The sequence below is a fragment of the Syngnathoides biaculeatus genome, chromosome 12 (assembly GCF_019802595.1).
Source record: "Syngnathoides biaculeatus isolate LvHL_M chromosome 12, ASM1980259v1, whole genome shotgun sequence".
Classification (NCBI taxonomy): domain Eukaryota; kingdom Metazoa; phylum Chordata; class Actinopteri; order Syngnathiformes; family Syngnathidae; genus Syngnathoides; species Syngnathoides biaculeatus.
Window position 1 is genome coordinate 15,871,149 of NC_084651.1, and position 24,447 is coordinate 15,895,595.

The 24,447-nt window shown below is 39.1% G+C and overlaps 1 protein-coding gene across 5 annotated transcripts in view; it reads left to right on the plus strand.

Annotated features, from left to right (window-relative positions):
- Positions 1 to 24,447, plus strand: part of thada (THADA armadillo repeat containing) — a 98,457-nt gene that overhangs the window by 14,669 nt on the left and 59,341 nt on the right. For all 5 annotated transcript variants that reach the window (XM_061837144.1, XM_061837143.1, XM_061837146.1 and 2 more), the window contains 9 exons: positions 566 to 712; positions 2,284 to 2,444; positions 11,818 to 11,927; positions 13,342 to 13,474; positions 14,852 to 14,974; positions 15,248 to 15,370; positions 15,705 to 15,796; positions 21,143 to 21,232; positions 21,887 to 22,018. In XM_061837144.1, the coding sequence (XP_061693128.1) occupies positions 566 to 712; positions 2,284 to 2,444; positions 11,818 to 11,927; positions 13,342 to 13,474; positions 14,852 to 14,974; positions 15,248 to 15,370; positions 15,705 to 15,796; positions 21,143 to 21,232; positions 21,887 to 22,018 (1,111 nt within the window). The remainder of the gene's footprint in view (positions 1 to 565; positions 713 to 2,283; positions 2,445 to 11,817; positions 11,928 to 13,341; positions 13,475 to 14,851; positions 14,975 to 15,247; positions 15,371 to 15,704; positions 15,797 to 21,142; positions 21,233 to 21,886; positions 22,019 to 24,447) is intronic.

Consider the following 24,447-nt stretch of genomic DNA (forward strand, 5'->3'; position numbering starts at 1 on the left):
AAATGCAATCCGGTTAAATATCAGATCAAATCAGCAAAATGATACTACCTCTGAAGTCAACCAGTCACTTTTGTTCACGTCATATTGTGCGTTTGACAAATGTTCTTTCATGTTGTTTCATTTTTGTAATGTCAATTTTAAAATTAAGATGCTTTAAATGTCAATTTCATGGGATTCTCATTCCTGTTTACATTTCCTCATTCCTCACAACTCACTACTTGTTGACCTGTGTGTGCATCTATGCGTTCTTTCTCGTGTCAACAACAGCTGCAACTCAACTTATCTTAAAATGAAATTTGACCATACCGTAGTTCATCATCACGTTTGTGGTTGTCTTGTGCCCTCTCGCGGATATCAAAGTTTAAAAAAAAAAAATGCTTCCATATAAAAATGTTGCTCGTCTGATGGAAACCCCTTCAATGAGCTATTATCTAAAGTAACACATCTTTATTTGGAAGTAAACTGTGTTTTCAAAAATGATTACCGGTTTGCTTGTTCTGAAGCTAATATTACACCATTTATTTGTCCGCCATGACTTCCATCATTGCCTATGTCTTTATAACAGACTCATCAGCAGGACTGCAAAGGATCATGCAGGAAATTCAGCCAAGGGACACGAATGATTTCTTTACCAGTGCCAGAGAGCTAGATACACATGATGAAGAGGACGAGGAAGAAACCCAGACCACACACACAGTGTCACCACACACCGGTGAGTCACACACATGACGAGAACACCAACACTCCTTTTAACAATAAACCAAACGTGCAGAGTTGTCACCTTAGATGTACTGTAGTTATTACTTAACTGAGTATACCTGCAATGTTATAGACCAGAGTTGTCCAACAAACATTTAATATGCTGCATGCAGATTTTTTTCTGCCCTTGTGCAGCTTGCATCTCACCAGTTATCATAGTACATGATTTTAGTACAGATATTGGCCCAATTAGCTATCACAGGCAATTTCCCAGATCAGACTCGTCATATACTTCTTGTAGTATGACATGATCCACGATTAATGATATGGCCCTACAACGGCAAAATGAAAAATCTAGCATACACACTCTCTGCACAAATCAGTGTTTAAGCTCATGAGCAGTCAATTGCCGAGGCAGTTTTGGTCAATCGCATTAATGTGTGCCAAAAAAAACCCCAAAACAAATGTCTGCCTATCATTCATCTCGTTGCTTGATTTAGGTGTGGCCAATATGTCAATTTTGAGGGTAGATTGATTGCCATAATTTACCCCTCTTCTCTGAGGAAAATTGCAATTTAACACATTTTAATCATGTGCAACCAATGTACATATTCAGAGGACTTTTTTGCCCAACTTTGTCTTCATCCCCAACTGCATCATCCTCTTTTTCTCTATTTTAAGGAGTTGTGTTACAATAAAAAAAAAATGTATTCATTCATTTTCCATACTGGTTATCCTCTCAAGGGTCACGGAAGTGTTGAAACCTGTCCTAGCCATCTTCAGCTAGGAGGTGGGGTACACCGTGAACTGGTTTTCAGCCAATTCCAGGGCACACACACACAAAAAAAAAAAACATTTGCACTCACAATCATGCCTGAGGGCCATGAGGTTATACCCTGTGTGCGGCCCGATGACAGCTCCAGCACTCCTGCAGCCCTCGTGAAGATAAGCGGCTCAGAGAATGGATGGATAATTATGTTGTGCAAAATATGTTAATGCAGTGTTGCAAGGTAAATCAACATACATGGGTCCCCAGAATTTTTGCTAACTGGTATTCCTCTGCACTCTCAAACTGGAGACATGGTCATGACCCACCGCGGACGGTTGGCAGCTTGAAAAGTAGATCTTAGTGCAAAAATGTTTGGGCACCCCTGATGTACTTTGTCAGAGGTGTTCATTCAAAAATGTTTGATTAAAGTAGTAAGTGTAAACATGACATTGAAAGCTGTTCCTATTTTAAAATTCTCTTGGAGCTGAATTAGATCAATACTTTGTCAATAAGATATTTCACCTAATATTTTGTACTGTTGCTTTGGCAATGTGTTAATTTATTTTGTTGCTTTTTGCGATGGGGTGAGGAACCTAATGCTCATCAAGTTGGCCTGACCTAAACAACCACAATTACAATTTTTTGAGTGTTGTAGCTGATAGTTTAGTGATGTCCTGATGAGGGCAGTGGTTGTCTTTTTTTGTAGTATCACACTTTCTATATCTTGGAGAAGTGATGAAACTTCCCTTTTCCCTTCTTCCCTTCCCTTTTTTTGGTTGTGTTTGTGCACTTGCATGTGTGTGGCCATACACCAGGTGGTGAGGGCTACCGGGTGACAGCCCAGATGGTGCTGGTGTGTTGCTGGCGGAGCATGAAGGAAGTGGCTTTGCTGCTGGGGCAGCTGTGTCAGAGCCTCCCACTGCACTACACTAATGACAACACACACACACATCCTGGGCTCATCACAGAAGAACAGGTAAGATCTGGAAGACCTTCACATATGCCTTACTGGTATTTTTTCTTCTTCCATTACACTATGTTACATTTTACTCGTAATTTGTATGAATTTAACAATTGAAGTCCATCATTCTAACAGCTGACTCCATAGAACTTCTACTATTGCCCTTTTATTAGAAGAGTCAAAATAGAAAATAATTTATTGCATGACACCCCCCCACCCGTACACAGTTTCTGAACTCTCAGCTCGTTTTTTTGACCACTTAAAACAACAAACAAGTGCAGCTGAAACAAAGATGTATTGTACCTCATAAAGATTAAAAAGACTAATCCTCACTCGGGTCGTGGTGGAGCCCATCCAAGCAATCCTCAAGCAGTCGGTGGTGCACACCCTTAACGGGTTGCCAGGCAATCACAGGGCACATATAGACAACCATTCGCACTCACATTTACATGTATGAGAAATTTAATCTTCAATTAACCTACCATGCATGTTTTAGGGATGTGGGAGGAAACTAGAGTGCTTGGAGAAAACCCACACAGGCATGGGGGGAACATGAAAATCAACACAGGTGGTGCGGGGATTTAAACCCCGGACCTCTGAACTGTGAAACAGACGTACTGACCACTCATTCGAAGTGCCACCTAATAATAAAAAGAATAACAATGATGAAAAATATCTGCTACAACTAACTAAATAACTCCCCATCTAAATAAACAAACATATACATATCTAATTACAGTACATAAAATATTTTGTAATAAAATATACTTTAACTCCTTTGTCTGTTATACAAAACCGTCACAATCTTTATGTTGGCTGTACCACCGGCAGCCTGTCTCAAAATGTGTGGAGTTTCCGTCAGACTAAAGAGCTGAAGACGCTTTCTTCACAATGGAAGCACATCGGTTCAAAATAAATCAGACTTTCAATACATAGCCCCAAGTAAGCACACATTTAACTTATTAAAGTACATTGTGTCAATTTCGTTTGTAACTTTGGGTACCTTGAGGCTTAGGGTTCCAAATATCTAAGGCTGTTTAAAGTTGGAAACCAATGTGAATCGAACCAGCCTTGACATCCATTGTGGATACGTAATAGCAAGTCTAGACCTTGCTTGTGCTTTCAACAAAACCACCCTGAGTGCCTTCTAGGATGGATCTGCTCTGGTCCAATAAAAATACATTTCAAGCCTTTTTTTCGACAGCTGCACAGAGCAAATCAAATGAGACAGGAAATCAAACAAAAAACTTCAAATAAAACATTGAAACAGTAATAGGATATATCAGCTGACCCCTTTATGAGTCCAAACTATGAATATGGGTTTTGTAAATACTGAGCAAGATATAAACGTCATCACTTGCCAGTATAGTATGCTTCCAGTCTTCATTACAGTCTGTATTTAGAAGAGAGATTGCGCCATATGACTTTCAACTGCTTCCCTGAATCTGAGTTGATTTGTTGTAGTGCCATATCATTACCAAACGTGAACAATGTAATTCTTCCAGACCAAATAAAACCAATAAAAATTTACTTGGGAACAGCCTGTCTAAGTAAAAGTCAAACAATCACATTGAAAGTTATTCAGGGATAATAAAATCTACAAAAGCTTTTTGTATTTGGATTTCATTTCATCTTTCACATATATGGTGTCACTGTGTAATCAGTACAACCCCCAAACTAAAGATCCTGACTTCAACCGTGCTTGGTATGTGGAGTTTGTATGTTTGTCCTTTGTTTGCTTGGTTTCTCAGTTAACTTCTTTTTGAATGCATCAGGAATAAGTCCATTTTATTAACGGTATTTTTTGTTGAATCTTTTTCCATTATTTGCGACGAAGCACAGTCTGAGGGAGTTCGTCTGTGCCATGCTGCAACTGCGAGGCTGCACAATTAGCATCTTGTTAGTGTCAGGCTTTCGTTTCAGGCACGACCATGATGCTGAAATGACTGTTATTCTCCTTCCTTTCCACTGCATGTGATGCGCCTCCCTTTCTACTGCATTCTTTTCAAACCACTTCCATCAACAGCATGTAAACACTGGACACAACAATGTTCTACACACACAGACACACTTGCACAGGAATAGTTGTCTGAGTGCTTCAGAATGTGAACAAGCGTAACAGACAAAGGCTGTGTTTGCCTTTGTAGGGAGTAAAGTGTGTCCTTACATGATTGTGTGTTTTTACCTGTTGATTGCACACTCATGAGTGTGAATAAGTAAGAGTTGTATGTGCTAAATGCGTGTCTTTGTGCTGTGCTGTGTTATTTGGACATTGGTGTGGTACTTAGATTTTAGGGCATTCACTGGATCTATTCCCATTTTGGTGCGACAAATCCAATTCACAAAATCTGAGCTTAGTAATGCAATACTAACAATAAATCTTCAATGGTCTTTAATTTTCTTATTTAAATCTAAGGCATAATCTATCATGTTAATTGAATAGGGGGACAGACAATTATCACCATATGTACATTTTGTTCAGATTATAGGAACTGCAGTGCGTGAAATTGTCTTTAGAATCCTAAACGGTGCATGGAGATTTTAGTGGCGTGCCATATTACATAAGAGGAAATTCTGACTGTCTCATTATTTCATCCTTCTCTTTTCTCCATTATCAAGTCAACATTTTGGCCAACCTGTTAGTACGTAACCTTGGTCTTCGGGGTAACTTCTGCTGTTTTCGGAAAGTAAGGTGGAGACAAAGTCATTCTGCCTTACCGCAGTGATGACATGCGTGAGCACATGAATGTAGTGTGTCCGTACTTATTCGGAATTAGAACATGTCGCTGTCAGCCAACATTTTTTCTTCCATCTCCGTTGGCTCAGTAGCAGTGCAGATGTTTCTGTCTCTGGGTGGCACCATGGCAACATCGTCTGTTAGTGATGTGCACTGATCAAAATATTTTTCTCATGTTAGGCAATAATGGAGTTGGGTTACAATTTGTTTTTTTTAAATGTAACTCATTCATTCATTTCTCGTAAAGAATATCCTTACTAGGGTCGGCAGCATACTGGATCCTATCCCAGGCAAGAGGCGAGGTACACCCTGAACTAGTCGTCCGCTAATCACAGGACACACATAAACAAACAATTGTCCACACTCATGTTCACACTTATGGGCAATTTATAGTTTTCAATTAACGTATTATGCATGCTTTTGTGATGTGGGAAGAAACCAAAGTACCCAGAGAAAACCCATGGAGGTACAGGGAGAACATGCAAAACCCCCACAGGCAAGGCTTGTTTTGAACCCAAGTCCTCAGAACTGTGAAGCTGATCTGCTAACCAGTCATCCACTGTGCCACTATTATTTAATCAAGTTGCTTTTAAACAGGCTAATGGCTTTGATTTAATTATGTTGATTTTAAACAGGCTAAAGGTTATAATTTCAGTAGTTCTGTGATTGTAAATTATCCAGTGCACCTTACCTATCCTGTACTAAACTGTAATTTGGGTGTTTGTTTGTGTCTGTGTAAGACCACTGAAAATGCCAGCCAGATAGATTTTGGTTGCTTATTTGCCATGACTCAGTGTTATGCCTACATCAGACTACAGGATTTTAGCCCCAATAGTGGGCCGATTAGCTTTCACAGTTGATTTTTTGTTGGGCGTGACAAGATTTCTTAGTGTTACATAATCCACGACGTATAGATTTGGCTCTACGATAGCCCTACGAAGCCAAAATGAAAAGTCTATTCTTTTTTTTTTTTTCTTTCGTGTAGTATCCAACAACAGCAAATCCAACAGCACACCTTGACTTTGAGCATTATAGGAATGTGTATTTTAAGCTGCACACTGCGCTCTGCGCTTGCCGTTGTCAGCATACTTGCAAGCCGTTGCCCACGTTTATTCACACACACGAACCACGTTAAACGAAGCTTTATACCATGATTGGACAGAATGCAGGGATGTTTACGTACAACCATTAGTGCTACTACTAGCTTGCTAGGCTACGTTTTGTTTGTGAGACTTATTAAAAATATATGAATATTCCTCAAGAAATCATTGAATGTCCTTGTCCGAGCACTGGTGATGACAGCCACGTTTTTCCTCATATTGTTCTTTTCCCCCCTCTTAACACAAACACATTGCCGCGCGGCACATTACTGTTTTCGTCGCCGTCACGATGACTGGTGACGCGTTCTCCAGTTCTACTCTCAGAAAGTGTGTCTATTGACAGGCTAAAGCCCAGTGATCGTAAAAGACGGGATACAGTGGTATCGGGATATGTCGTGTAGTGTTGACACTGTCTGCCAGAGATATGGCAATCTTATGCATTAATTTGATATAATGCCATCTTCAAAGCCAAATTTTGTCTAATTTTCATGTCCTTTTTATTCCTTTTCCTATCCACGCATCAGCCCACATAGGAGGTAACGGTTTTTTGGGCTTGAGGAAAAATACAATTCAAGCATACACATTGCTCTTTAACACAAAAGGAACAGTACTGTTACCACTTTTTGTATTCCAGCAATCGTGCTATTTATTTAAAGCTAATATGTTGAAATTCATAAAATAATGAATTACTACTAAATTGCATTGTATATGATTAAAAAGACCGGCTCTGTGGCGCAGCTGTAGAGTATTGGCCGCACAGTTCTGAGGACTGGGGTTCAAATCCTAGCCATGCCTGTGTGGAGTTTGCAAGTCCTCCCCATGCCTGCATGGGTTTTTTCCAGGCACTCCGGTTTCCTCCCACATCCCGAAAACATGAAACATTAATTGGAGACTCTAAATTGCCCCTAAGTGTGATTGTGAGTGTGGCTGTTGTCTATCTCCATTTTCCCTTTGATTGGCTGGCAACCTCCTGCCCGAAGATAGCGGGGATAGGCTCCAGCACTCCCGCGACCCTTGTGAGGATAAGCAGCTCAGAAAATAGATGGATGATTAAAAAGGAAACTCCATGATACTAACATACCTTAACTCATATGTAGTACACACCATTACATTAATTTGGCTTGAGTTTTTGAGCAAACAAATTATGTACACGCACTTAACCTTGATGGACCATGTTCCATTGTTCAACAGTCGTCAATCACTTCTATCCCCCCATGCTTTGCAAATCATGAGGAGGTTTTGTGGCTCCAGATGATACAAACCAGGTTTCCTGTGTCTTGGCAAAACAATTTGGCCAGTTGAGGTTCAGGAGACAGGAATGCAAGTTTATCAGTTGTTGGTGTTGCCGAGACAACCAGGCATCATCACTACAGACCCACACTTCTACTTCTACTACTAATCCCTTAAACACATTTGACTCCCGCCGTACAATACTGGTACTAAAATTCATTAATCCCTCACAATATGTAGCACCAGTAACTTCATTTAAAAAAATAAAAAACTCTCCTTTCATTGTCTACTGCAAATGACAGGAAAGCAATAGAATTTCATATGTTCAGTTTTTAATATTCCTTTTCCCATTTTCAAAAACACTGCTCAAGTATAATTGAGAGAAGAATTTGTGTGATGTGCAAGTATTGAGATATGGAGTTCTGATATTTGTGCTATATAAAATTCAGAATTCATGATTCGTCCAGTATATTTCAGCTCAAGTAGAAAGAACAACAAACATGGTCAGAGTAGTGTCTAACCCATTTGGTGCAGTGTCACGGGTTGATCCATACATGTAATTAGAGTTGGGAAACTTCTCCCTCCCCACAGGGAAGTTTTTCAGGGAAACAGCCATGCTCGCAAACAGGAAGTTGATGTCTAAATAAATCCCTTCCCCCGCCCTTGCTTGCTTGGCCTTTTTAAACAGTTACACAGACGGGAACCTTCAGGAAGAAAACTTTAAATACGCAGAACAACTGCCCAGCTTGGCCGCGCTCAGCACCGCACTGGTCTGGGCCCAACAACCTTGGGCATCTAACATTGACTGCTGTTTTTACTCTAGTGAGGTCAGGCCTGTCCTGGAAGTCCATTCTTAAACCTATGTGATAAGTTATTGTGCTTGGTTCAGTTGTGGTTTACTCATTCTGTGCTTGGGTGTTTTAATTGGTCTTCTCTGTCTGCAGGGTCAGGCAAGTTTACTAAATGGGTCTCCTCAGCTCTTCATTTTTGTCACATATTCAATAAATGTAATTTTTTTTTTAGCCATCCTCATTCATTACCTTTAACAGGGTGCAGGGTTGTGGGTATGTAGAATATACAGTCAGGCCCATAAGTGTTGGGACATCGATGCAATTCTCAACTTTTTGTTTCTTAAGCGGTTTCCCTTCAGTTTTTTCTTCACCTAATGAAAAGTATGCTCAATGAGACTCAAGTCAGGTGATTAACTTAGCCATTGCTTAACGTTTGCTTAAAAATCTCTTTGCTTCGCACCGTTTATATTCATTGTCCATCTGCACTCTTCATCTGCGCCGTTCAATGAGTTCAGAAGAATTTGGATGAATATGAGCAGATATTTCCCAAAACACTTCAGAATTAATCCTGCTTTTTTCAGATGTCGTATTATGAATAGTCATACAGGGAAACCAGTTCCAGATGTAGTAATATAGTGCAGTGTGGCCTTGCCCATTCACCGTTCACCATTTGCAGCCTTGCATATTTGCGGATTTTGCACTCCAAATTTTTATTTTTTATTTGTTTTTTAATTGCGCCAAGGTCCTGATATCTATGGAACTGACAACCACCTCACATTGAAGTGATAGTCAGTTCCACAGACATCGGGACATTACTGCAATTCTCATCTTTCTGGTTTTAAAAACCACCTCAATAGATTTGAAAAGAAATGAGCAGTATGTGCTTTAATTGCGGAATTTCAGATTTAATTTGAAGCTACAGTATTTGCATACCCAATTCCAAATAAGTTCCAACAAATAACAACAGAATACAAAAATTAGCTAATCATGTTCAACCCACACTTAATTGAATGCACTAAAAAGACAAGATATTTAATGTTCAAATGGACAAACTTTGTTTTTAGCAAATAATCATTAACTTGAAATTTCATGGCTGCAAAAGGTTCCAACAAAACTTGGACAGCTGGCAAAAAAGTTGAGGAATGCTCATCAAACACCTGTTTGGTACATCCTACAGGCAAACAGGCTAATTGGGACCAGGTGGGTGCCATGATTGGGTATAAAATGAGCTTCCCTGAATTGCTCAGTCCTTCACAAACAAAGATGGGGTGAGGTTCACCTCTGTGTGAACAAGTGCATGAGAAAGTAGTCAAACAGTTTAAGGATAATTTTCCTCTTCATACAATTGCAAAGGATTGAAGGATTTCGTTATCTATGGTTAATAAGATCAAAAGGTTCAGAGAATCTGGAGAAATCACTGCATGTAAACAGCAAAGCCGAAAACCAACATTGAATGCCCATGACCTTCGATCCCCCAGCTGGCACCGCATCAAAAACCGACAATGTGGAAAGGGTATCACCACATGGGCTCAGGAACACTTCAGAAAACTAATGTCAGTAAATAGTTTGCTGCTACATCCATAAATGCAACTTAAAACTCTACTACGGAAAGCATTATGAAGCGTAAAATACGATGACAGAGACTCCGGACTGTTGTACAGCTGAATGTGTACATCAACCAAGAATGGGAAAGAATTCCACTTATAACGCTTCAACATTTCGTGTCCTCAGTTCCCAAGAGTGTATTGAATGTGGTTAAAAGAAAAGGTGATATAACACACTGGTAAACATGACCCCCGTCCCACCTTTTTGGGAACATGTTGCAGCCGTAAAATTCAAAGTTAATGATTATTTGTAAAGATTGAAGTTTATCAGTTTGAGCATAAAATATCTTGTCTTTGTAATGTAGTCAATTAAATATAGGTTGAGCATGATTTGCAAATCATTGTATTATGTTTTTTTTTTTTTTTTTTTTTATAAACACAACGTCCTAACTTCATTGGAATTGGGTTTGTATGTCCAAACCAGTGAATGGTGTAGGAATTACAGCAGTTTATACATGTGCCTCTCACTTTTTAAGGGACCAAAAGTAATGACAGTTGATTGGTTCGTCAGCTGTTTCATGGCCAGGTCGACATGTATTGTTGGCACTGGAACTGGTTTCCTTATCTTTTTTGATGTGACTGTTGATTATAGGCAGCAGGATGGAGTGTACAGTTTTTTGGGCAGTGTTACCATCCAAATGCTTCAGAACTCATTGGTAGCACTGCACATTGCAGATGGACAATTGAAGCATTTTTTTTCCTGTTCAATAATTTTGTTCTTAGTTTGACTACACTGTCCTACTCTTTTATTTATATGCCAGTGTTCTTGTAGTGTTTGACATTTTAAAAAAAGGCTTTTTTTGGTAAAGGCTCAGTCACATACTTTTTTTTTTTCCCTGTGGTTACCAGTCTGGTTTAGTTTAGATGCTGTGTCAAACCCATATCCCAGATGGGGTCATTTTGGATTGTTCTTTGTTTGTTTGTTTGTTTGTTTTTGCACCAAAACTTTGTCACTCCTCCTTGTGCCCTCTGTGCCACCCCAGACTAATCCAAGGGTTGGCTGCTTTAGTGGTAGCGGTGGCACCACAGCCTTAATAACAGGGCACTGTAGCTCCGCGTCCGCCTCGCCCTGCCGGCTCACCTGCTACATACTCACCAGTTTACATACTGCCACAGAAATGGCAATAGTGTGTGTGTGTGTGTGTGTGTGTGTGTATGTATGCGTGTGTGTGTGTGTGTATAGTTAGAATAATGTTGCTAACACTATTACTAACTGGATGGTTTTACTTAGACTGGCTATTATGCGGATGTCTCAGCATCCTTATTTGAACACACTTGTCACGCTACTGCCATGCTGCTCTCATGCTGGACATGCTTGCTTCTCACTGACCAAAAAGTAAGTGGTGTCTCTAAAAGAAGCGTGGTGCTGGTGCTGGTGTTAGAGCTTAAGTTTTGATGCCAACTAGAGAAAAGGGGAAAGTTTAGCTACCAATCTTCATTGAAATAACTTTTTATCCCTTTTTCTCATTTTCTTCTAGTTTAACATTTCCACTAAAAAGTTGATACGCTGCTAAACCGGTGTGCCAGCATTTGATTGATCATTGTGGGTTTACACAAATGACAGTTGTGGTGTTAAATAATGGTTTTGGTGTAAATTTGTTTTTGTTGGAAAACACAGTGGACTGTAACTTATTATTCCATATTATACTGTAAAATCCCAGAGCCATCTGGATAGTTTCAGACAATCATATTTCTGACCTATCATGGTATGGGATACTGCAAAATACTAGGCAGAAAAGGTTAAAGATCTCCCAAAATCACGTACTGTATTGTAGCAGCACAGGTAACTAAGGTTGAATCATACTGCTATTGAAAATAAGTAGTCCTGCGACTGGTGGTGCACCCCTAATCTATAAGCATGCACTCATCTACCTGCTGCCTGCATTACACAATGGCATATCTCATTGCATGTTCTCTCTATTCCAGGTGGCTTGTATTGGCTTGTATTTCCGTCAGCAGCTCTTGCAGTCCCGTCATCGTGGTGCCTTTGAATTGGCGTATGTGGGCTTTGTTCGCCTCACTGACATGTTATGCAGGTAAGTCTTTACATACAGTGTTGAGGGCTAAAAGGTTAATACTGCTTCGTGGGTGTGGACAGCCCTGTGCATTACAAGGGTAACTTTTGTTCTGCTATGTAAATAGCCAATAGGCACACTCTTGTGATGACAATCTTCATGATACTTCTAGACATTCATCTTGTAGAGCTCCTTACTTTGCTAAAAATTGTTTTAACATACTGTCTTTTTTCACATGTGGTGTCCTTTTCAAAACAGCTTATTGTTGACAGAATATTTTATGGCTTTCCTACTGTGGCTGTAAACACGAAAATGTTTAAAATCCCATTTCCATCTAGTAGTAACACAGTTTTCAAATTAGGGGGAGTCATGATAGGATGGGCAAGGTTCAAATTGTTTCGGCCTCCCAACTTCACAATTTTTCAATTGACCGCCCCAGGTTTCCAATTGTCAGCGATATGACCTGCCAATCTCTAAAAAGTGGGGCGTGCCCCAAAAAAATTGAAAACCAATGTAGGACCAATGACCTAGATCAATGTCTTTTCTAGGTAAATCCTGACCAGGCGCCATCATGCTCGCAAATTGCACAGTCAATCACAAGAAATAAAAAAAAAATTAATAAAATTTGTTACGAATAGAAAAAATAGATATTGAAAAACGTCGTTGATATTGTATAACCTTGACATTCATTTACGTGTTCATTTCACAAAAGTTGATAACAAAACAAGCCTGAGCCTAAACAATCAGTATTCACCCCGAAACAGGAAATGCAAATTAACCGTCCTTAGCATGTTCAGAAATGATGCCAAAAGTACATGTTCCGAGCTGTTTCACATACTGCGAGCGCATTTATGTCAAAAGTCATCAACATCATGAGCCATGTCAAAGGAAATTCCGTTACACCAAGGGTTCTCAATGGGTCGACCGCGAGGCAGTTTTGGTTGCTCGTGTGACAGCGTACCAAAAAAAAGACTATCATCTACCACATCGCTTGCAGGTGTGGCCAGTACGTTGAGCGCACGCACATAAAGGCGCATTCTAGCAAGGCAGCCTCCTATTTACGGCAAATGTGAGTGACTGCTTTAAATGCTATATACACCCTCCCAGCATGCTCCTAGCATGCTTTACGGCACTAAGGAGGTCCTTCGTGCCACAAAGCATGTCAGGAGCTTGTACCCAGCCTCCTGCCCAAAGATAGCTGGGAATGCCTCCAGCACCCCCGCGACTCATGAGAGAATAAGCAGTTTAGATAATGGATAGATGGAGTCTTTATTCTGGTACTTTTTGACTTGTGATTCTTTGAACATTTTATTCAGGCCCCTGTTAAAAGTATTTGGAAGAGAGCGGTCGATTGGTATAAAAATCCTCCAATGATAACGGACATCCATGCTCATATTTGTGTGTATCTATGTATGCATCTATGTATGTTTGTAAGGAGTGGAAGTAGAGTTCTGCAACAGCTTCCAGCATGCTGGCTATCTGAGGTTTTGCAAGAGGTCAAATCTAGTGACCAGTCGTCCAAACTATGTGCCACACGACGCAGCGCTGGAATACCTTTCTATATTCAGGTGATTATGCTTGATTTTTTGTTGTTGTTGTTGTTATTTTGTAATTTACTGAAGATCAGATTTGCTAGAAATTGATAATTGTTGACTGAAGTTTAAAATGTCATTTGACATTATGAACAAAAAATTCCGACACTATGATTGTAGGTGGTCATCATTCCCAGCCACGTTTGCATTTTTTTGTAATTGCAAAGATGCACCAAAAATCCTCAAATAAACAATTTTTATGTCTACAAGTACTGTTTTGAGACACTTAACTAAACCACAAGAAACTAGCAATTTCTTTTAAGATAAATATTGATTGACTAGAATATAAATGTTATGTACAGTATTGCAATATAAACAGATAAAAAATCATCCTGGCATACAGAAATTAAATGAAATTTCAGAATTTATATTTTTGCCCAGATCTGGTCCAAGTCCATTTTCATTACCCCTCATTTTGTTCTCACATCTCCCTACATATTTTATTGATTTTTTTTTTTTATTATCCTGGTAACAACAGTGTCATAGGTTAGATTTTTTTTTTCTTAAAGGATATCTGGTTTCTTTTTTCTGTTTACTCCTAAATCCAGTTCAAATCAGAAATATCTGGTTGAGCTCACCAAAGTGGTTACAAAAAATTCCTCGATTGCAATACCCTAGGGAAGTGAAGAAACAGGCCCAATCAGATTGGTTGGGGAATAAGTGCCAGGTGTTTTATGTGAGAAGGAGAGTCTCTGGTAGGATGAATGGCAAAGTTTATGAGGCAATCCATGGTGTAGGGATTAGGGACAGTTTCGCTGAACACACAGGAAGCAGACTTGGAGGTGCCGGAAATGAAGATGTTGACCTTCTTTCTCCGAGTAACCAGGTTAGACAGGGTTAAAAATGTGCTCACCAGAGGGACTGTCCAGGTTATATGTTTTAGAGATAAAGTTAACAACGTCAGACTTTGATGGTTTGGACATGTCCAGAGGAGAGTGAGTGAGTGAGTACATTGGTGGAAGGATGATGAGGATGGAACTGCCAGGCAAGAGGATCAAAACGAAGGTTGATAATGTCGTGAGGGAAGACATTACAGCAGTTGGTGTAAGAGAGGAGGATCCAGGAGTTAGGCTCACATGATCAAGGATGACACGCTGTGGCGATCCCTAACGAGGCAAGCCGAAAGGAAAAATAAAAACACTGTGATCGGTATACTTTTGTGTAAATAATTATTTATTCCATTCTGGAATACGGCTGTAACAAAACAAAATGTGGTCAGTGTAAATACCATATCATCAAGTTAAAAGATGGACTGCACATTAATGAGACAATATCCCAGAATGATTATACAGAAATATTTTTCATGTTTCTATTATAGATCATTTGAATCTTGTTTTTTTTTTTTCTATGCAGGCTCTTCTAACTTCTGAGCCAAAATCCTCCAGTTGCAGTCTTTTGAAAAGGACCATGGGAGAGCTGATTACCCTTGCCATGCCTGTTGTTGACAGAAACACAGATACTTCCACCGTTCCTCAGGTTTGTGAAAAGTCCACATCTTGTTGTTTCATCTATTGACTTCTTTACCTACTGTAACCTTGCAATATTCTCATTTGAGAAATGTTTGTGCCTAACAGACCTTTGATAAGAACAAATCAACTTGTGCACCTTTAATGGAGCCTATGTCTGGAGTAGCATTTTGCCTGCTACAGTATATTAACAACTCTGACTTCTGACTCTGAATGGCCCGCTGTGTGCATTTCTTAAATTCATGTCTTGTCCCAAATGAATGCTTCAATGCTATCATTACAGGTCCACGCTCTCAACATCCTGAGAGCTCTTTACAGAGACACTCGTCTGGGAGAAAACATAATTTGTTTTGTGTCTGATGGAATGCAGGCTGCTATACTTGGCTTCACCTCTCCTGTGTGGGCAGTGAGTTTCCATGCATTTTGCCCCTTTAGATTTGTTCAAATATTGTGACATCTCAAATATGATACTACTACTACTACTTTATTTTACAGTAAATAGAAGACACCATAAAAAACATACATACAACTGAGAGATTTTAAACCCCCATAGGTGGAAATTCATTCTCCCCCCAAATCACAAGCTATTTTTATGTGTACTCTGATTAACGTATAAAAATTTGTGAAATATTGGTGACATGAATTAGCTGTAAAGCTGGATGAAATGCTATGTGTGTGCTTTACTTTTGTCATGTTTTCTGTCCTCATACTCCCTCCCTATTCCATTTATTTTGTTATAGGTAAGGAATTCTTCAACTCTTCTCTTCAGCACTCTGATCACAAGGATCTTTGGAGTGAAGAAAGGGAGGGATGAACATTCAAAAAAAAACAGGTCCACTTCTTCTTCTTCCTGTTGTAGAATGAAATGTTTGTATTGGCCTGCAGTTCATATAAATCAGTAGTCATTCACACACAAATTGTGTAAATAGTATCGAAAGGTAACAATTACTTTTTGCAAAAGCGTTTTTCTCAGCAATCTTTATTTTTGAATTTCAACTTTGAGCCAATTTATGAGTCACGATGAACATTTAGAGTAAGCAATGTAAAAATTTTTCTACGTCGTGTTTGTGAAACACCACAAGGGGACACTATTGTAACACTCCAGTGGGTTTTTTTTTTTTTTTTTTTTTTTTTTTAACTCAATTTTTCTCAAGGTATGAGATGTCCAGTCTTTCCTACTCTTAGAGTTGCAATGGGCACATTACTCTTAGTTGACATAAAAATAAAATGAAGTGTAAATACATTAGTCCCCTCCAAACATTTTGGAATGGGAAGGTCAAGTTCTAAGTTTATTGTATACTTTAACAGTATACACTCATTTTTTTAATAAATGTACTGTGTGTATTACTCATGTTCTCTGATTGGTTTATTGCTCCCAGCATATGTAGTGTACATAATACATATTGTTGTCTCATTGGTTTAGTCCTGGGAGCGTATGGAGAAAGTATTATGTCCCTGTGTCAGCGACAAAGCGTATGACAGTCAAGCTAAGTGCTTACCAAAGTCAGACAACTTTTTTTACAGGTTTGGGAACTCTGTGCACAGACGAGCACTGGATTAAAAGGTGCATTGTTGATTTTTGAGAAAATTAAAGGCTTTTAAACATGTTTTATAGTGCGGAAAATACTTTTTGGGTTTTTTTATTGTTGTAAGAAAGTTCACTGCAGTGCATTATTTACTGCCTTGGTGGTGTTTTATCAGACTTAGCTTCTCTCGTCTTGCAGGAATTTCCACCCTCGTATTTTACTTGAATCCAGATGTAATGTTTGCGGATCACTGCTCCATTAAATGAACCCAGACTTAGGAGTCTGCTTCGTGACCCTGCATTGATGTCGGTCTATCATCTTTACCATAAATACAACCAGCTGACACAGAGCGATTGCTTACTCCATTCCATTACAAGCATCCAGCCTGATTACGCCTGTAAAAACTGCCTATAATGCATCCTGCTTTAACATTATACAATGGCTATAAAATGTCTGCACACCCCTGTTCAAATGCCATTTTTTTTTTTTTTAGATATAAAATGCATAATTTTGAAACTTGTTTAACCATTAAAGTGGCCAATAGGCTTTAAGAGTGAATATACTACATTTTAAAAAGGGGAAGTAAAAATAAACAACTGTGTGGTTGTACAAGTCTGTACACCCTCTTATAATTGGGTGTGTGTGTGTTCAAAATTAACCAGTTTTATTCTGTTTTGTACAAAATAACTAAAAATTAAAGCATCAGCATTATTGAGTTGATGAACATGAAAATGATTACATATATATCATAATACAGTATGTAAAATGAATGTATTAATACTGCAGCAGCAGCAAAGCAAGTCACGCTTCATTCCTCTATAAATAATGTAGGGTAATATTGTACTGGAGTAAAGTGAGCTGAATATTTGGCTCAGAAGAAAGTCTGTACATTGAAAGAAATGTATCAGATAATTTAACTAATAAATAAATAATGATGATTGAATTGAATTTAGTGCAATAGATCAAGACTGCGCATGCGTAGACTCCTTCTGGAGCAGGTCCTCTACAAAAATTAAGATGACATATTTGCTATAGATTATAAAACGACCAATTACAAAGTTTCACAGTCACTCAGACGTGTCCCCGGAGCCTGATGACATAAAGCCACTTGACCCTGGGTGAGTTTCAAATGAACTAACAGATGGCTATGCATTATAATGATATTTTGAAGTGCATATACTGCAGACTAACCAGTAATTGGGTATTTTATTTTATTTTTTTCAAATTTAATAATATAAAATGCTTCAGCAACAGAGTCCCTGGGAGCAAAACTGAGTTTGGTTGTACTTTCTTGAAGTATTTAACAATGTAAACAGTGAGTTTGGTTATACTTTACTGGAGTATTTAACAATGTAGCTATACAATATAGCTATATAGTGACGCTATCTGAAACCATATGGTTGCATGCAGGCACGCAATTTAAAAAGACACCCAGAGCATAAATGATTTCGGTTGCACTTTATTGACGTATTTAACAGGGTATGTATTTATTTATTTATTTTTTAATCCATACCGGCATTATAGACTCTCTGTGGGGGGGGATGCCTTTCGCGTCCTCTCCCACGCCCACACTTCCCCCTATGACATCCGTATCCTGTCCTCTCACACGTCCGCGTTTCCTCTCTATAACTAGCATGTCAGCAGCCAATGCTCCCAGTCAGTTACAAATTTTGGATGTCGGTTCACATATAAGGCGCTCCACATGATAAGGCCCCCCATCCATTTTGAAGAAAGATTTAGGTGCGCCTTATAGTTGTAAAAATACGATATACATACATATATTCTTTAGAGGGTGTATGGACACACAGAAAAATATAGGCAAACATCTTCATTCATGTCAAAAAGTGTTTGTGGCTCCCCTGTCTTGTCTTTTCCACGAAAACCGGGTCGAAATGGCTCTTTGAGTGTTAAATGTTGCCGACCCCTGATCAAGAGTAAGCATTTAACAAAACACCCAGAATGGAACTGTGGTACTATATGCGATGTCTAGAGTGACACAGAAGTATGTTAGAATAATACTGGAAACGTATGAGGGCAGTAGAACACTGCTGAGGTGTGCTGTACAGGTATATTGTGACAGAGGACTTTTAGGTGGAGGTTGGACTATATCAGGGATAACCCTGAGCCCCTTCTTGTTTGCAGTGGTGATGGATAGGCTGACAAAATAGGTTTGACTGGAATACCCAGTATTTTGGGGAGACAAAGTTAAGAGAGAGCGGACTTTAATGATTTGGACACATCCAGAGGAAAGAGAGTGAATATATTGATAGAAGGGTGATGCGGAGGGAGCTGCCATGCAAAAGAGTGAGAGGAAAACCAAAGAGAAGATGGAAGGATGTTGTGAGGGAAGACATGAGGTGTTGGTGTTGGAGGGAAAGATGCAGGAGATAGCTTTACATGGAAAAAGATTACGTGCTTTGGAGACCCCTAACAGGACAAGCCAAAAGGAAAAGAAGATTTCTCGGTTGTGAAAAATGCAGAGTTGCCCAAATGTTACTGAATGTCCAAGTGTTGTAGACTTTTCATTTACTGTATGTAGCAAAGTCTGTCTTGACTTGTTTGTCCAAGTCCACTTCTCTGCTCGACAAAGTTTTCGTTTTATACAGTACCTCCAATTGACTTTTTTTCCTCCTTCTCCATGACCTTTTATCCTGTGTAAATGGTAATCTGCACTGACATAACCCCTCACATTTGACTTGCAAACTGAAGGCTTTTTTTCTGAATGAAGGACTCTCTTCAGAGAGAAAAGAGGAGGGTAAAGAACATGCCAATGTTGTAATTTCCAAACTGCTGACTTGGCATGTGTGCACAGTTATTAGTTTGGGGATCACTTTTTACTTATGTCTGTTAGGTCACAAGTGGCAAGGAGTTTCACACATCCTCAGAGACAGTACCTATTAAACTCACACATAGACTTAACAGCTTTTCATCAGATTGTTGCCTATTCATAACTTCCCTTATCTTTGCAAGCCAGTAGCAGTCGCTCCAGTCATATGATCTTGTAAGCAGACTGTCATCCCTGAAGGAACACCTTCATTTAGATGTGCGGTGTTAAATAAAAACTTTCATAGGCCTGAGATTGAATTTCCGTTGCAGAAGCAGGACTTTGACATTTGTCATTTTGTTAATGTATGCTCATACATGTGTTTTTGTGTTCAAATCAATGTGTGCACGTGCGTGCGTGCGTGCGTGCGTGCGTGTGTGTGTGTGTGTGTGTGGTGTGTGTGTGTGTGTGTGTGTGTGTGTGTGTGTGTGTGTGTGTGTGTGTGTGAGTGTGTGCGCGCGCATGTGTCATTTTATTGAAATGTGTGTCTGTCCTCGTGTAGATGTATGACGTGCATCTGTTTGGTTATGGTCCTGCATAAGTCAGTGCGCACTCTTACCTTGAACAACCCAACCAAGACAGGCTCAATTTGCTGCTGATTTGAAAAAATACTTACCAAATTGAACCTACTAACACTGTTGTATATTCATTCAGAATGTTATATAATCACTTTTGTGCATTAATTCTTTCAAACCACTATTTTTCCTTCCCCCAAAACCAATGCAGGTATACAGAAGTACAAATTCAGTATTACAACAACAGAAACCATTGCCTTGATCTGATTAACCGAGGCCCCTTGTATGTTATGATTCTACAACATTCTATAATATTTATATTCTATTATTTTGAAAGATGGGTAGTGATGGGAGAGAAGATGGATTCTTTTGAAGAGGCAGTAGTAAATTTGCTATTATCCCTGCATTTTTGTGCATTCTTTGCTTGGACATGGCTGAAGTTCGTTTGTTTTATGTCAGACCCCTTCTTGAACAGCTAAGAAGTCCTCAGTAAGTTATATGGATTTCGGTCATGGAGATGGGTGTTTTTGATTTATCATTAAAGCCTGTCTGGATTTGGAATGATAAGACAGATTTATCCCAAGAAATATATATCCCTCTTATTGGTGCGTTTGTGCATCATGGTTTGGTCCAAGTATTTTATGTCAGGCAGCTCAAGGGTCCTCAGAAAGTGAATTTGCAGCATTTATTATGTTCATTTACACAGAAATTATTTTCTTTTCTGCTTCATGAACACAAGATATGTTTAGCGATCTTTTTAGAAATGATAAGGGGCCATCCTTCTACGATTGCTTGGTAAAATGCATAATTTTCAGTGCACCAGGTTGGCCATCGCGGGAAATGCATACAACATTCAACAAATTTAAATATAGATATTAAAAAGATACCATTAGAGAAGTTGATAGTCCTAATCAGTATTGTGTCATCATCTCTAGTAGTGGCTTTGGTGAAAAGGATGTTTTTATAAAAAAAAAAATAATACATATTGCAGGGTTATTGTGTAATTTCTCACCAGAGAGCGAGTGATAGACGTTTAATTTACCTGGTTAAACGGGTTCCAACTACAAAGGCGGACTTTTATTTAAAGTACAATATAGGAATTTTTTTTAGGTTATTTTTTTTGACCTGCATTTCTGTTTGTTTTAACAGTATAATTTCAACCTACTACTGTCCTCTGTATAGTTTTGGCATGAAAAAAGGTGAAAGATTCTGTCATAACGCAGGTTCTTTTATTTTTTAATTGTTTAAAAATGTTTTTTGTATTTTTATAGTGCAATGATTGTTTTCCCTTGTTCCTCTGTGTCTCACCTTAGAATGACTGGTCGTGAGTTTTTCACTCGTTTCCCAGCCCTCTATCCATTTCTCTTGAGCCATCTCAAGGAAGCAGCCATGTCAGTGGAAAGGTAAGGGGGTCGTTGAATCCACTACAACTTTCTCATATGTAATTTTGTTGTGTAAAATATTTTTAAGTCCATGCACCAGAACTATTGGATGATAAAATCACTGCAAGCTTTCAAAATATGTTCTTCAAAACAAAGATTTTGTTGTTATGGAACAACGTAAAAAACTTTCAACTTGGCAATGAATTAAAAGAACACTGCGGTGTGATCAAAAGTTTCGCCTAACCAGCCAACTTCAGTTTGAAGATCTTCAGACAAAACTCATCTTTTTAAGAGCATTTGAATCATCTAACAGCTCTCCAGATAGCCCTATCTTACTATGGCTCCAATTTATTGAGGATTGTCAAAATCCCCCTCTCTCCTTTCGCTGATTGTTTAGATATTCATAGATTTCCCACAGTACCAAATGTTCACTTTCTTACTTCACCACATCATCATCAGTATAATCAAGATATCTAAACGGCATTAAGAATTGTTGAACCAAGCATTAGGACATTAGAGAGAATTACTGCTCTTTATAGTGATACTTTAAAAGTGTAGACATTTAACATTTAACGATAAAACTAATTTGACAGGTACATATTTATACTTACATACTGAAACAATGCTGCATGATTAGTAGTGAAACACTGTATAACTGTATGCCTGTATGTATAGTGACAGTGGTCAAGTGAAGCTGCATCCCAGTCTCTTCCTGTTGCTGCTGGTGCTCAGCCGACTCTACCCGTTTACAATGGATGGCTCTGCTTCACCTCTGGGACTTGCCCGGTTCATGCCATTCATTATCAGGTAAGGAAGAGGTAAATCCAAACTCAAATTCTGGGGCTGGTTCTCCTCCACTTGGAAATCAAAGGTGTGCATAATGACAATAAATTGGAACGTCACCAGTATTAATAAATTACAAACAGAAACATTTTCTATAACAATACCCTTGGTCTCTCCAATCTTTTACTGCTGAACATGTTTTGTATTTTCATCATATTTTGGTGAAAAGCGAGTCCATGCATGTTTCAATAACAGCCTGTATGCCACACAATGCTAAACTAGGGGAAATACAACAGCATTCAGCCACAGAACAATTGCCAGTATATCTTTTTTTTTCTTTTTTTATATATGTGGCTGCCGTTATAGGAGTTGGTGCCCTTGAGCAAGTCTGAGATCTGTGTTGGCAGGCTTAGTAGCCAGTATTATGTTCCATCTGTCCTATTGTCCTTACTATCAATGAGAATGTGGCTTGCAGGGAACTGGAATGCTCTATCACATCAAGAGGGTCACACACCTGCTTACTTTACCATGATAACCTCAAAGTTTTTCTGAGCTGCACTGCCCTTCTAAGTATGGAAACATACAATGACCAAGACAAAACAGTCTAAACCTGGTATTTTGGATCTCTTATTTCCTTTAACTTTCCTCTGTTTCTGCTACAAAATTTGTACTCCCATAAGATATCACTAGCATGTTTTTAACCTACTGTATCTGGTTTAAAGCCAACACACTGATGATGTCAGTTCAGTATTTGTTCGATTTTGTTTTTGTCCATCCATTCATCTTCTACTGCTTTTCTGGGTCGGGTCGCGGGGGCAGTAGGTTTAGCAAGGAAACACAGACTCCCCTTTCCCCAGCCACTTCATCCAGCTCTTCCGCAGAGATCCCGAGGCGTTCCCATCTCTTGGAAATAAGTCGTAAAATTGACAATTCCTTGTTGACTTGAGAGGAGGAAACCGGTCTGTGTCTCTGTCAAATCAAGGATATCCTCGTTGAAGTGGAACAATCTGCTTTTTTCCCTCCTCAAGACGGGCGAGTTGGCATTGACGTACTTGGCAAATTGCAAGTGGCTCTCTGAGTTACCACTGCCACTGAAGCTGCTGAAGGAAAAGCAAAAAAAAAAAAAAAACCATCCACTGCTGAAAAAGGAAACATTTTGTCTGCTTTTCCAGCGGGACCGCGATGTTTTTCGTCTTCAGATATCACGCAGTCTTGTGTTTTCATAATATGTTCGCCTCACAGTGTACATATTGTTAACACTAAGTGACTTTTGTTATATTTTATTTATTTTTGAAGACAGCAAATAGAGGCCGAGAGGGTGTTTTTGTGCAGTAGTATCACTTTTTAGGATCTACATTTTGTCTGACTGGCCAAATGGAACCCTTTCATTTGAAATGAGTCACCACGCCACTTCCCAACATGCATTCATTCCCCAGTGACACACTTGGGTCCTTGAGCTTGTTTATCCAACAACATGAAGTCTGTGCAATAAGCCATTTGACTAGTTTTCTTTCAAATAAAGCCCAGATGAGACTCACCCATGCCAGTCAACAGCCTTCATACAGACCCCACTGGGCACAGCTCTATTGCTAAAATTACACAGTTCCAAACTGTCATTTCCTTTCACAAGAATTACATTGGGACAAATTACAAAAGATAGTTAACATATGTGCCTCAAATGAAAAGGGGTTGGGACCACAGTAAGAAATGGTCAAAGGTGTCTGCACAAAGTTGTTGATTCCTCTCGCGGATCCCAAAAAGGATAAGGGTGCTGCCAAATAGGACCCGATTACTCCCGTTGGATCTCTAAAAGGATAAACGTGCACCCAGAGGAAGCTTTCGCTGAGCAGAATGCTGAGGTGGTATTGTAACTACATAATAAAAAAATGTTATCACTTAAAAAAAAAAGTTATCACAAACACAACACTAAGATACAGTACATGTGCGAACCGGTCAACAAAATGGCCGAGACAAAATGCATAAGGAAGTGGGTGAGACAAAGGAAGTTTCTTTGTGAGGCTTTGATGATGTGCGAGCATTCACCTCACGGGATAAAGCCACTCGTGCTCTCATTTGTCGATGTCACGCCGGCAAACAATCAAATTTATTTTTGCCTCATTGTTCCACGTGTTGCGTTAGGGACGTGCTTTGTATCAATCCGCGTTGTATCAATGCGCCTCACATAATATAGTACCTACTGCAAGCCGATCAGGTTTTTTTCAGGGGGAGTAGAAAAGAAAATGTGATGCACTGAATCTGCAATAGGTGAAGTGCGAAGTAGAGAGGGATTACTGTATTAGAAATTATTTTTATCAGAGGGACAACTAACGGTTTGATGATGATGATGGTTTTGACACATCTAGAGGAGAGAGCGTTAGTGTCTTGTTAGACGGATGATGAGGATGGTGCTGCTGGCTAAGAGTGCAAGAATAAGAAAAAAAAAACGAAGGTAC